The 14,478-nt window shown below is 42.8% G+C and overlaps 1 protein-coding gene across 3 annotated transcripts in view; it reads left to right on the top strand.

Annotated features, from left to right (window-relative positions):
* Positions 1–2,351: 2,351 nt before the first annotated feature.
* Positions 2,352–14,478, top strand: part of LOC147438998 (UDP-Glycosyltransferase superfamily protein) — a 198,556-nt gene continuing 186,429 nt past the window's right edge. Inside the window, exons 1-4 of one of the 3 annotated variants that reach the window (XM_086484947.1) lie at positions 2,352–2,507; positions 3,791–3,841; positions 12,321–12,366; positions 12,437–12,494. In XM_086484947.1, the coding sequence (XP_086341073.1) occupies positions 2,398–2,507; positions 3,791–3,841; positions 12,321–12,366; positions 12,437–12,494 (265 nt within the window). In that variant the 5' untranslated portion in view covers positions 2,352–2,397. The remainder of the gene's footprint in view (positions 2,508–3,790; positions 3,842–12,320; positions 12,367–12,436; positions 12,495–14,478) is intronic. The other 2 variants (XM_086484946.1, XM_086484948.1) reach the window with 2 other exon arrangements.

The following is a 14,478-nucleotide window of genomic DNA, read 5'->3' as shown; positions in this document are numbered from 1 at the left end:
ATTAACTTGGACTCATAAACACTATCTTAGTATTTGCTAAGCCATCACAAGCTCACCATAAACAAGGGAGATGTAATGCAAAATAAACTTGTGTTTATTCATTCAGGAAATGAGCTTAAGGTAGCTCTATAGCTGCATGTGGGATAATTCCTTCTCTTCACTCCTTGACTTATATTCTAGGACAAAGCTCACAGCCTCCAAGGTTTGTGCAAAGGTCTTGCACCCGACTTAACTAACTAAAAGGTAAGCTTATGGTTTTTATTAAATGAAAGGGAAAAGCTAAATACATCTTCTTGATTCAAGCAAGGCTCCACAAGAGCATAAACATGTATTATAACAAAGATCTCTTTTGAGAGGATTATCTTACAAGTCCTTTTGGAGGGGACGACGAGCTCCAAGCAAATATGGTCTTCATCTAGTTGTCAATCTTAATGGGTTATTCTCTTTGAATTATGTGCATGGTTAAAGTGCTTTTAATGTGTGTCTTTGTAAAGAGTTCAACCCGACACAACCTATGTTCTCCTTGCTATGTCTCTCTTAAAGGAAAAATCTCTCTTTTCATAGTTAAAATCCATTGAATCTAAAAGTAATTGTAAATTTTTTACATGCAGAAGGTATTTGTGCGTGCAATTTCACATTAGCGAGCGAAGAGAATCTTCTTGGAATGTGCTCTTCAAGACTCCAAAAGGTACTCACCAAAAAATATAACCCCTGAACTAATCACACACATTTGTGTAAAAGCACTCGCCAAAAAATATAACCCCTTAACTAATCACACACATTTGTGCACCTCCATTGATATCATAGTCTCCCTTGCTGGGCTTCTTATGCCATCCATCAATAGCAAGACACCTATCAACAAGTAACCAAGCAGAGACAACACTCTCATAGATTCCCTTGTAGGCTCCTTGTTTGTTGAGTTGAGTACATGCTTGTTTTGTCTTCTTAGTTTGGGACAAAGCTCCATATGATTTTTGGGCCAATGGTAAAATCAACTTTTGTACTCACCACACAACACTCAAACTCTAATTTGGTTATCCATGTCAGAATGTTGACTCATTGTAGGGTCGCTTGGCTTCTGTTTCTTTTTATTTCTTCTTGCTAGAACATTAACCAAAATGATGACCATAAACACAAGTCAATAATAACCATAACTATAACAATAACGAGAATCATATACATGCATTGACAACATACCTAGCCTACTCTAACTCCAAGCTAGCCTTCTTACTCAACGATATTGAGGAAAGCATTTAGATTAGATGTGTATTGCTTAAACTAATCATACTAATTTCCTTAGTTTTATCCTTCTCTATAGTTCCTCAATGAGAACCATGTGTGAAGTTATCATATTGAGAGTTTCGATTTGAGTGATAGATCCCTCATTTTTATTTATATTGCACAACATAGAGTATGAACTTACATCTATCCTTAAGTGATTCTAGGAACCCACTCTTCAATGTTGTGATGAAGCTTTGACATATGATTGAGTACATCAACAACTTCATGATATCATCCTCAAGAATATCATAGTTGAGAATCATTCTCTTGAATAATCTCTACCCATTTGGCCTTTCAATCCCTCAACTCCATTTGAATCATACTGATCTCGTTGTCAAACACTATCTCAAACTGTTATTGTCACATAAACACTCCTTTTGGACTAGTGGTTCACGTGTACTTGCTTGTGATGGACCCACATGATGAACAAGTGTCCTTCAGTTTCCATAATCCCTAAGCCCTCACATACCATCTCTCCAAGTTCTAGCATTCATGTAAATGTTTCCTCAAAAGTGTCTGTACTTTGCAAGGTGGTGTATTTGAAAGAAGGGAAAATTACCAATATACCCCTGTAATTTTTGAAAATTCCCAAAATACCCTTGAAATTTATAAAATTCTCAATGTACCCCTCATATTTAGCCACACCAATTTTGCCAAAATTCCCAAAATACCCCTAATTAACCTCACAAACATCTCTAACAACAAATTTTTTGGCAACTTTTCATAAGAAGATTTGTTCTCCTCAATGGAAGATGATAGAACGAAGATTTTATATGGTATTGAGGGCTCTTCAGGTGAAATTGTTCATCATTTTTAAACACAAACGCCTCTATTTGTGAGCAAACTGGTGAATAATTTTGTCTGTGATGCTAAAAGATAGATCTCCATTGTCATAAACATTAGACTATGCAAAAATTGGGGCATATCCATCCCAAAATGATGCAAGGGTATGACATAATGGGAATTTTTGAAATTTGAGGGGGAAGGGGAATTTCCACGGTATTTTGAAACAATAAAGCATTGGGGCCACTGAAAGAGAAAGAAAGCGTAAGTGGGTCCAAATGCGCCACATGGCATAATGGCAAATATTGTCTATCTCACAGGGAGTGTCTAGTGATGGCCTTCTGCTCTCGCCTCAATGCATCAAACTCTTCCGCCATCGCCTTCCCCTCCTCTCCTGCTCGCCACCGTCATCCATTGGCTGCTGCAAGAGCTTCTAACAGCAGGTAACGGATTTGAGCTGCGGAATTCTTCAGCTCTTGTCGCAATAAAGGAGGTTTATCACTCATACAATTATTGGAATACTAAGTTCCACTTCTCTCAATCTGCAAAAAATTGGGTGCGCTTTCCTGTTGTCCAATCCATGCGATTTGCATGGTTGTTCAAGTACTGGAGAGATGTTGGGGTTTTCTTGTTCAAGTAATGCAGTTGTATTGAACACGATGAGCTCTTCATGTTTTTATGAAGGTCTTTGTTTAAATTTTCTTCTGGTTGTTGCAATACAGTTGTACTCGAGATGGTGGATTGTCCATATTTATATTAAATTTTTGAATAAATCTATACATTTTTGGAAACATAATTTTTTTTAACACATCTAAAGAATAAAAAATGAAGGGTGGCTAGAATTTCTACAGAAAATGCGGTCGAATGTGTGAAGTTACATGGAATTTGACCCCTATATAGTAAAGCTTCCTCACCTTTCTCGTTTGAAAACAATGTTTGTAATAATCTACTTTTGGTGTTCTATATCTCTTTTCCAAATTTCTGTCCTTGGTTTGATGTTTACAACCTAATAGGGCCCCTAAAATTTTTTGATATGCAAAAATCATTAAAAGTTGGAGAAAGTATGATTTGGCGGGTGAAAGAATTTCAGAAGATGGGATTGAAAGAGATACGAGAGAGTTGAAAGGTGGAAAGTCCTTTCCATTAGCTATATATAGCGTTTAAGTTTTCATTTTTCATTCCTTTCCTCTATAGGAATCTCTCCAAGTAATGATTGTTTCAAGAGTAGAGTGAGTAGGCTAATTGCTAATCTATATTTTCCATAGTCTTTTTAGTGGTTTCCTTACATTGTATTGAATTTACTTTTTGTGCAGCCAATAGGATATATAAGGGTTACATGACTTTGATGCCACCAAGGGTCATGACTCATTATCTAAAAGCCATACTGACTTCTTGAAGAAATCCTACACTTAGTAGTGGATGGAACTTTCTAAGCATACATACTTATGCTTACATGATGTATCAGGATCATTATGAGATAACCTAATGCACTAGGGTTGTGACGTGGTGTCATCTGATGCTTCCGTATGCACAAGCACTTCTCATACCTGTAGACAATCACATTTTTAGGCACCCGTTTCCACATGATTTCTTGTCCGTTCCACATTTTAAATTTGGAGACCTGAATGATAGGTTTAACCATCTTGCACATCACACCGAGACTTGAAAAGTGCATATATTATTTTTATGCTGAAATGACAATAGACTTTGTTCTTTGGATTCTCAGGGTCAATGGTGAAGGGAATATTGCAGATTCTTCTTCTTCATATTACCTTAAGTATTTTCTTTTCCCCTGCCAATATTTATTGAATCTCTATATGTATGTACACACACCCACACATCTAAAACACACACACACACTTCTATATGTATGTACACACACCCACACATCTAAAACACACACACACACACACACTTTTTTTGTAAATCTTTTTTGATTAATTTACAAGTGGGAAACCTCAAAGTGAGGAAAAACCGTCAGAAAGATCAGATACAAAATGAAGAACACAGGAGTGTTTTGTAATGTGAAGGCTCTAAAAGCATACATATGAGACTGAAGGATATCCGGGGATACGTCCCCAACATCAATGGAAAAATGTTAGGATTGCCTAAGTGGAAAGGGATCTGCATCATGCTGATGGAACGTGCGAAAATTGTGTTGGCGCCACAAAGACCGTAGAGACCAAAATCTGACTTATGTGTAAGACTGCAAATCGTTGGAGGGAAGTTGGGAGAATGCCAAAAGCCTAGAACTGTTTGTGGAAAACTGCCGAAGGAAAGCGGAGGCGGATAGAGGCTGATATGTGGTCAAGGAAGGCCCTGGTAAAGCGACAATCCCAATGCAAGTGTCTGACAGTCCCAAAGCAACAATCCCAAAGCAGTTGAGTGATATGGGGTCAAGGAAGGCCTTGGTAAAGCGACAATGCCAAAGTAGGTGTCTGACAGTCTCATCACAGGCTGAACATCGGACACAACGAGAAGAGCTGATGTGAGGCGCACTAAGGAGAGTTCCAATAGGGAGAACTCCCAACAAGTAGCACCATAGAAACGAACGTTTCTTAAGAGGCAAATGGATCTGCAGCCGTCTCCGAAGCACCTGTTGTAGCCCTCATCCACAATGTTGACTAAAGAGCAGGTAGTCGCAGCTCTGCGCTCGCGTGTGTGGGTGTGAGTGCGAGTGCGTGCGTGCGTGTATGTGTAAGAGGTCTTTCAACAGTGCGTCCGCGCTTCCTGTGCCTATGTCTGCGTCTATTTTCAGTAGTCTTTTTTCCACCTATAGAGTTCTAGTAGCTCGTTTTCAATGTGTGTGTGTACTGCGTGTACGTACATGTGTGCGTATAGCGGAGAGAGTGTGTGTGTGTGTGTGTTTCAACACCAGAACTTTGGAAATTTAACAGGCAAAATTCAGATTTCTGACAAAGGTGTGGAAGCACTTACTGCTTCGAATTCTAGAAAGAAGACCAAGAGCCGTTGTTACAACTGTGGAAAGCATGGCCATTTGTCTAAAGATTGCCGATCCAAAGGCAAAGACAGTTTCTACAAAGGACAAAGGCAAAAGCAAGCATCATGAGGAAAGCTTTGATAGTGACTCAGGGAAGGAAAGTAAGGAATCTGCTCGTGTAGTGGAGACAACATTGGCAAGGACCTCCGCCTTCTAGTCACGTGGAGACTGGAGCTGCCACTAGCTTTAGCCAGAGAGAGGCTTGTGAGTGGCAGAGAAGGGCAAGTAGTGCTCCCTATAATTAATTTGGACCCTTTTATTGGAGTTCAAGTTATCGGTGTTTAAACCCGTGGGTCGGACTTCAAGGCACATGCATCTGGCAACGAACCAATCAGACGTATCTAAAACACCATGGATGAGTGTACCAATCCATTGTTGTTGGCTGGATTACGGAGAGAATGTGTTCCAAAGTTCATTATTTTGAAGTATTTTGGACATGATGTGTTGACAATTCATGAATGGGGATTCTTGGACGTAGTGTGGTCTACACTTCAATTTTCTGAAAGGCAACCGATGCTCAAGCTGGAATTCTTTTAAGGTACAAAGTTGAGGGTAGCCAATCCGAGGTGTATCCAACATGACCGGCGTTGCTAGGGTGCATGGTAGTTCTTGATCGCCTTGGTCTCACCATTTATGTCCACTAAGCTGCAGAGAGGGTGTTAATGGCATCTCAAGTGAATTGCCCAATGCGATCCCATTATTTATTTTGGCTTCTAGGTATTTATTTTACTTATTTGTCAAAGTTTGGGTAGGGCAATTTACTTAGATGGGTATATATGCAACCCATTGCTCTCATTGTAATCGTAGTTATTCATTGCCAAGGTTGATTTGTCACAAACTGTTGACATGTCAAGTCGGTAAAGAGTAGAGCCAACCTTCAGATCACGGCCGAGGGGCTTAAACCCTAACAAGAACGAGCAACAGAAGAAGAAGTCCTACCAACTTATGGGATCCCGTCCGATGGGGCCCAAGTGACATAAAGGATTAAAATAAAGCAGGACCCACACACACATTGAAAGACTTGCGTAGCAGTTGATGACGTGGTAGTTGTACGGAAAAACCTTGAAATTGCGTTGGCACGATGACGTGGTAGAATATGGATTTTTGCGTTTTGCATTAACTGCTGACGTGGTAGTTGTACGGAATTTCGTGATTTACACCGACAGCTTTTTGGCATTGCTTTTGGACCAGAAGCTTTTGAGCTTGAAGGCTTTTCATGTAAACTGCTTTTGGGGCCTAGGGCCTTTAAATATGAGGCCATGGGCTCATTCTCTGGCATGCTTCCTAGAGAAGGTGCATAGTCTGGAGTACTGGCTTGTACTCTGTGTCGCATGTCGTCTCTCTCTCTCAGTTCAGTTGTTATTGAAGTGCTAAAAGTTTGTTCAGTTTGTTCTTTTCTATTGGCACATGGTGCTCGTCTTGTGACAGTGGTAATAGAGCATCAGGCGTGTGTTTTTATGAAAGCATACCGGTCCTACAAAAGAGCAGACAGAGCAAACCAGAGACTACTGGAAATTGTTAGTTGAAGTATCTTCGGGCACCGACCCCGGACTCACTAGTCACTCCCACCCTTACTTCATCGCGCATCGGGCGTGCTCCCATCGTTATCGCTCTGTCTTACAAGAAGGCATAAGCCGTAAAGAACCCAAGACATGGAATTCATGGATTCAACAGAATATTTGCAGTTTCTGCTCGACGAGCTTCACGACATCCTTTCGCGGCATCCTCAGCAGAATCTTCCGATGCTGCAAAGTTTTCAACAATTTTTGAACTACATGTTACCCCCTTTGATGCCCATGCAGGTGGTACCTCCTCCTTCGACACAGAAAGTACGAGAGCTTCCAATGGCCAACCTTCTCAGCCGTCTGTTCCGATCGGGGGAGTCTTCAAGAATATGGTGTAGCCATTTGACCCTGCTCCAGTGCAACCGCCTTTGCCACCGCCGCCACCACCACCATCACCACCACCACCACCAGGCTACAATGGTTGGAGCACGTATGGATACCCTTATTATCCATACCCGGGATATGCGCCTAACAAGATGGCGGCACGACAGTCAAATTTTTCAATTTTTCCGGGGTGAAATATAGCAAGAAACCATTGCAGTTCCTACAGCAATTCGACAACATCTATGCTTTGGGGAACTATACAAAAGAATCCAAGATTTCTCGAGCAGCGGGATTTCTTAACGATAATGCTATGCAATGGTGGAGTTCAATCGCGACACAGCCGCATGCTCCAAGGACCTGGCAAGCTTTCAAGACAGTTTCTGCATGTAGTTACATGACTTCGATGTTTGAAGTCCGGATTTTGGCAGAGTGGGCAACTTGAAAATGCTTGCCACCGAAACCATGGACGACTATAACCAAAGGTTTCTCGACGTGTACTTTCCGGTGTCCTTCTTTAAGTTCATTTCCTTGGAGGACCAGTGCGAGCGCTACACCATTGGACTACCATCACCATTGCAGGAATATTGTCTCTCGAGGCAAGTCTCTACCATGCAAGAGCTTATGGACCATGCTGCGGTCAACTACAAGCTCATGAAGGGAAAGTTGGAGTTTACCACAGAAGAATCTCCGGCCACTAACCAGAACTCCCGGCAACAACGAACAAATTCTCGAGAATCCCGTGAAAACCAACCTCAACGGCCTCATCCGACACACCGTCAATGAGACGCCTTGTTACAAGAGGGCCGATGCTTTGAATGTTTCCAAACAGGGCATACGTTCAATACATGTCTTGAGCGAGCCTTGACGTCCTCAGTGCAACCTTCTGCTCCCAGGTCAGACAGATCCGCGGGGCCACCTCCGGCCAAGAGGGCTAGACCTGCTATTGGACTAGTACCCGATATTTATGGTTTACACCTCGAGAGTTTTAATGAATTATGCAGAGAATGGAAACGTCAACGGCTTGAAAGCCCTTATTTTCTTTGACCCTGGAGCTATGGAGAACTTCATCCATCCAGAATTCTTGAAGCAGATGCACTTTGATTATGATGCAGAGGGTGGATAAATTGAAGCTAAGCCAGCCACGGGGCAAACTCAGAAAGTGGTACCGCTCATTGGTGCTCTTCCAGTGACAATACAAGATTATCATGGAAAAGCCGATTTCCACATTATGAAGTTGGGCAATTGCGACGTTCTCTTGGGCATGTCCTCACACGACAAGAATGATGCAACTCTCTAGGTTCGGAACCAAATCATCACCGTGATGCAGAAGGGAAAGCCACTTGTCTTCAAAGTTCGGTTGTCCGAACAAAGCCCTGAATGACCTCTCTAGTTGTTTTCTAGTTAGATACTTTTTAACATTGTTTGAGAAAGTATTGTTTGAAATTTGTTTGAAATGGATGCTATCTGTTTTAAACTTGTCTTCGTGCCGATTTGAATTGTTTGACTCTGGTCTTAAATACTGGTTTCAATGATTGGTGATTCTACTCCCGGGTGGAGAAGTGAGAAATACTGTTTTGGTATTGTTTGAACCTCGGAACGACGCATGCCGATGCCTGGGGAGCGTTTCGTTGTATGTTTGAAAACCTCGGAACAACGCAGGACGATGTCTAGGGAGCGTTCCGTTGTATGCTAGAAAACCGCCGAATGACGCATGCCGATGCCTGTGGAGTGTTTGGTTGTATGCTGGAATCTCGAAGTGATGCATACTGCGGTCTTGGGAGCGTTTGGTTGTACAGTCCTCTGAGCTCATGGCCCGGACCTTTTTAGGTTATTTGCTGGGGGAGTGACGAGGTAGTTGTTGAGTAGCTTCATACCGTGGATCGTTTGTCTCTGGGGAGTGCTTAGTGGCGCTGTTTGTTGTGTCTTGTAACATGCATATGTAAGCATTTGTGTTGCATTGTGATGTGCCAACTATTGAATATTCCTAACTGGATGAGATTGCCTGGGTATGTAATTTTAGTAAATCAAGACACGTGTGGAAGATCAGTGCGGTCTGGGTGTGATGGCTAATTTTACTACGCCAGCATATCAAGAGTTCCGAATTGGACGAAAGGAGAAGCCAACTCTTTGATCAAAAGAGCCGAAAGGAGAAGCCAACTCCTTAACAAAAAAAATAGCAAATTGATTGTCCCTCGGAATTTTTTTTAAAAGCTAACTCGAGTTGTTTTGCAGATTTGTTGTAATCGCGGACGACTACTCTCTTTCAAGAAGGGGGGATGTCACAAACTGCTGACGTGTCAGGTCAGTAAAGAGTAGAGCAAACCTTCAGATCACAGCCAAGGGGCCTAAACCCTCAGAAGAACAAGCAACAAAAGAAGAAGTCCTACCAACTTATGGGACCCAGTCCGATGGGGCCCAAGTGACAAAGGATTAAAAAAAAGCAGGACCCACACACACATTGAAAAGACTTGCGTAGTAGCTGATGACGTGGCAGTTGTACGGAAAAACCCAGAAATTGCACTAACATGATGACAGGAAGACTGTACGGATTTCCGCGTTTTGCGCTAACTGCTGACGTGGCAGTTGTACGGAATTCCGTGATTTATGTTGGCAGCTTTTTGGCATTGCTTTTGTACCAGAAGCTTTCGAGTTTGAAGGCTTTTCATGTAAATTGCTTTTGGGGCTTAGGGCCTTGAAATATGAGGCCATGGGCTCATTCTCTGGCATGCTTCCTGGAGAAGGTGCAGAGTCTGGAGTACCGACTTGTACTGTGTTGATGCAATATAAAGAAATACCGAAAAGGGCGCCAAGGTTTGGGGCCAATACTCTCTGGGTGGAATTCCGCCACTCCATGTCGCGTGTCGTCTCTCTCTCTCTCTCTCTCTCTCTCTCTCTCTCTCTCTCTCAGTTCAGTTGTTATTGAAGTGCTATAAGTGTGTTCAGTCTGTTCTTTTCTATTGGCACATGGTGGACGTCTTGTGACAGATTGGTTCAGGAAACTCTCTCTTTCTCTCTCGTGCTTACTCTCCTTGGTCTCTATGCTTCCACATCGTCGACTTTGACAGGCCCATTGCCGGCCAGGGTGCCTTGGAGTTGCTGTGGAGCTAGCAGTCGCAAAGTTTGTGGAACTTTTTTTAAATTTACGGATGGATGTCGCTTGTAGCTTGACGTGTTGGCTCATGTGGTTACAAGAGTGACCTAAAGGTTGTGCACGCTCAGGGATTGAGTTCAAATCTACTCCAAGACTTACCGCAAGGAGCGCCTAATTGAGGGGCCAATGCTTATAAGAGTGGAACTCCGCTCTATATCTCTTGTCTACTAAGTGGTTCTCCTTTTTCAAGTTCAAGTGTTTGCGGTTTCAGTTCAGTTTTGTATTTTTGCAACGTTTCTATTGCCTTATCAAGGTGACTCGCCTGGTTACATTGGTATCGGAGCTGAGGTGATTGTTCTTCACAAAGTAATCCGGTCCACAACTGTAGCAATGGATGGTGGAAGCAACATCTCATCTTCAAGAAGAGCATTGAAGAGGAGAAGGATGCGCAATATGAGGCTGGAGAGATTGTGGCAACAAAGAGTTAAAAGCTGTAGAAGGAGAGGGGGGGGGGGGGGGGGGGGGGGGGGGTTTCTAGACTTAGCAAGGTCTACTGTGAGAGTCAGAGTAAGGTAAAAAAGAAGTGGTTGATATGCTTTTGGGAGTTTGTAGAGTGTTTGACCAAGGGGGCGCACAAGAAGGAGAGGATAGAAAAGCAAGTAAAGCCAAGGCATGAATAGATTCGGTGTCTTGAAATACACGTTAAAGGGGTTGGCAGAATTTCCTGGTTTGTGCAAGTAGAAAAGTTGCAGTTGGTAAGAACTTTTGAAAAGGTAGAGATCAAAAATTCTACACAGAACATCTGTTGATGTGAGCAACGGATGTAAGTGAAAGATGAGTCTGGTAGTGAGCGACTTGATTTCATAGATTCAAAAAGGGACTCATAGAATCTCTTGAAAAGTTGCAGTGTTGCAAGAACTTTCGAAAAGATCAAAGAGGGATCTTATAGAGATCTATTTGGGACGAGCTGTCGAGTTCCAAGAAGTTTAGATTGGAGGAGGACGACTTGGCAGATAGTCCTCGGTGGGGGAAGATCTTGTCTTGCAATGTACAGATGTGAGGAGCTACTCTGTGTAGAGCTCTCAGGTATTCAGGAATTGATTTTGATGCAGTGCATGCTGCATAAGGGGAGTGAGTTCACTCCTTAAAACAGATCAACACAGATTGGAAAGGGTTTATGATGTCTTTTTAGAAGAAATATAGATAATGTGGCTGAAGCATTCTGCCTAGAAACTTCTATGTATGGTTGCAAACAAAGGGCGTTTACCCTTGCAGACGTGTGTTTGTTCAAGTATGTGAGGTAAAGTGTCTAGCATTTTGTCTCTATTCACCAGTAGAGTTGATACTAACCCCACCGTCAATTGACATGAGAAATTTAGTGCATCTCGACATCTGTTAGAGGTCCGTGAGGTTTGGATGTGATGGTTAAATGCTTCATTGGGATTACAGCTTGTGTCTCAGGTATTGACAGGGACAAAGAAGTGAATGTGATTTGTGACAGTGATCGTAGGGCTGTTTCTCCGAAGTATTCTCTTCATGAGTGGCGCGGAGGCACTTGCTACCTCTACATACATCTACCAACCCCAATTGCTGGTATATGTGATAATGCATGCTCACATGGTAGATGATCAACTTATATTCCATTGATCATCACACGGATCATCGCACATGCTATTGATCATGCACACAATCCTAAATTGTGCTTGAAAATGAAGCTCAGCAGCTGCTTACAGCTCAATCTGCCAGCATATTTGCACGATACTGAAAATTTTGATTCCTATGGATAGTTGAGGTGCTTTCATAGCTTCCACACACCATTCTAACACGCATGTCAAGAAGAGGAAGGTTTCCCACATACAGGTCCCTTCTGTAGAGGGTGGGCATGGGCAAGTTGTAGGCATGCAGGTCACTTCTGAACTGACTTGTTTGCGCAAGATGTCACTTCCATGGATTGGGGGGAAGGGGTGTAGATGGGTTCTTGAAAAGCTCTTTTTGACCTAAGTGTACTCCTTACATTTGGAACATCAACCTAAAATTTCCTCCCTAACGCTAGTACTTGTACCTTGGACTATCTCAAAAACTGACCACCTTTCCATGCTATCAGTCCAATGAACACCCCAACTCATACTTGATGGCATGGGCACATGGCCTTAGAAATTTCAAATGGTTCCATGTACTCTCATGCTTAGAGATATAAAGCTTAATATAAGTAAAGAAATTCGGTTCTCTGTATTGTAACATATTTTGGACTGAATCTTGGTCGATTTTGATGCAGTAACCAAGCAAATGGTGTTGATACTTTCAAATCACAAGAAGGGGCGGTAAGGTGGTTTTTTTCATTGTCCTTCTTTCTACATAGTGGTTATCTAATCCTGCAAATATTATTCTCAGGGGAGCAAATCAACAAGTTCGTGTGACGTGATGAAGCTTTTTAATGATGTTCAACAAAGCAAGTACCTTATTGGCTAAATATCTCATTTGATTAATAGAAAATGACTTGTATATGAATTTGGACCAGAAAAGGCATCCAACAACCTCTGTGGGCGAGGTTCATATAATGTTTATGCTTGAACAGAGGGAGTTTTTTTTCCTTCAACTTCAATACTGCCAGACACTGCTACTTTTTGTCTCCCCTTTTACAAATTCAGCCTTTTATTTATCTGTAGTAAGGTACTCTTAAATACAGACAAGAGAGGTGAGCTTCCAAATTTGAAGCGGCAGTTGTATTTTATTATCACTTTTCATGTCGAAGATGTGTTTTTTTTTCCCCAGAAAAAGATCCTCCCATTAGTTACTAAAACTGCCCATAGGGCTACAACCACCTGTACTCGAGAGGGCTACATCAAAGACAAGGGAGACTCTCCCAGTGAGAAAACAAAATATGTACAATGGGGTCTAAATCACAAGATGGGAGGGGGGAAAGCCACACAGGTGGACGGTAGTGCCTGTCACCAGCGTGTGACTACTATCTATCCTTTTGTTGATTTCTTTCTTATTATTTATTTACTTTCACTTTTTGGAAACACCCCTCGGGAAATCTAACTACCTTGAATTGCATAGCTAGTGTGGAACTGTCCAGAGGGAGTCCAGGCCTGAGAGCAAGAGAGCACTAAGGTTGGACAAGGACTATGGTTAGCCAAAGTGGGGTATTGACTAGCCAAAGTGGAATCCTTTGCTATAGAGGCTACATTTCAGTTCTGGGTGTGGCTGCAGTGTACAAAGGGGGTTAGATGACCTAGAAAGATACAATGGTAACATCTCCTAAAATTTAGGGAACTGCTATTTTGGGACCTGAAAATGTGTTTGCGTCATTACCTCCGGAATGACAAGGGGAACATTTTCTTACTCTGCTGTTAAGTCAACTGGGCAACCGGTTGGGAGATTTTTAGGTGGCAACCCCGAAACGGGAAAATGCTTGTAGATGTGCCAGGTGGCACCTTCTGGTGCACTTTCCTCATGCAACAAGAAGTGGCGCTGAATTTTAAGCTGGGAGAGGCTCATTTTCAGATTTTGTCAGAGGTTAAGAGCTATGGAGTGCTTGCTTTCCCTCCTATGTACAATGCGGTGCCAGGAGTGATGCCCTGCACGCTACGCATTGCCCTCTCTCTCTCCTATGGCAGTATGTTATGCCCCACTAGTGGGCTTTTCAATTGACCAATGTACAGTTGTGTGGGTTCATGCGCGATTACCGAGGCAAAAGCCTCTTGCACAGGTACTGGATTAGCTAGCGGCTAATCCCACGCAGGTACAGGTGAATTCGGAGAGGTTTCACACCAAAAATCTCGTCCGATTCAAAGGGCAAGTAGCCCTACAGGTGCGGGAGCTTGAGGACTTGCTACGGATGCGACCGGCACGCGAAACGGAGCCCGAAACAGTAAATTACAGCCTGCTGTGTATTTTTGCAGGTTTAGGGTTTTGGCCCTAAACGGTCCCTAATACCCCCAGGAGGTTCGGGGACGCGAGGGGACCGCTGTACAGGTGATCTGGCGCATTTTCGGGGCTGAAAACAGAGAATTCAGCGTGCTGCAGATTCTCGCCAGGTTTTGCAAAGTGCCCGTATGCGTCGGGAAAGTCATTCAATGCGTGGGAATACTGACTGTGAAGGGTCCTCGTACAGTTATGCTGCCGAAATCGGGCCGGAACAGTTGAAATTCAGCCAAGCTTGTGCGGGGCAGCTTGTAGGGAATCACAACGTTTATTCCCTCTGTTAAACAATAAAGAAATACCGAAAGGGGCGCCTAAGTTAGGGGCCAATCTGGTGTCGGTCTTCTCATACAGGTGCAATCTAGCAGCCTGTATCCCTTTCCCCTTTGTTGTGTCTTGAAAGTACAGGTAGAAAAGACGATTAATAATGGGTGAAAGCTAAATTAAGGTTTGAAGTAAAGTCTACCGCCCTTTTTGGATTCAACAGGCCGGTTACATGGTGCCATCGA

Source organism: Adiantum capillus-veneris, chromosome 16 (assembly GCF_014529385.1).
Source record: "Adiantum capillus-veneris isolate H3 chromosome 16, ASM1452938v2, whole genome shotgun sequence".
Lineage (NCBI taxonomy): Eukaryota > Viridiplantae > Streptophyta > Polypodiopsida > Polypodiales > Pteridaceae > Adiantum > Adiantum capillus-veneris.
This window is presented reverse-complemented; position numbering and strand designations above follow the sequence as displayed.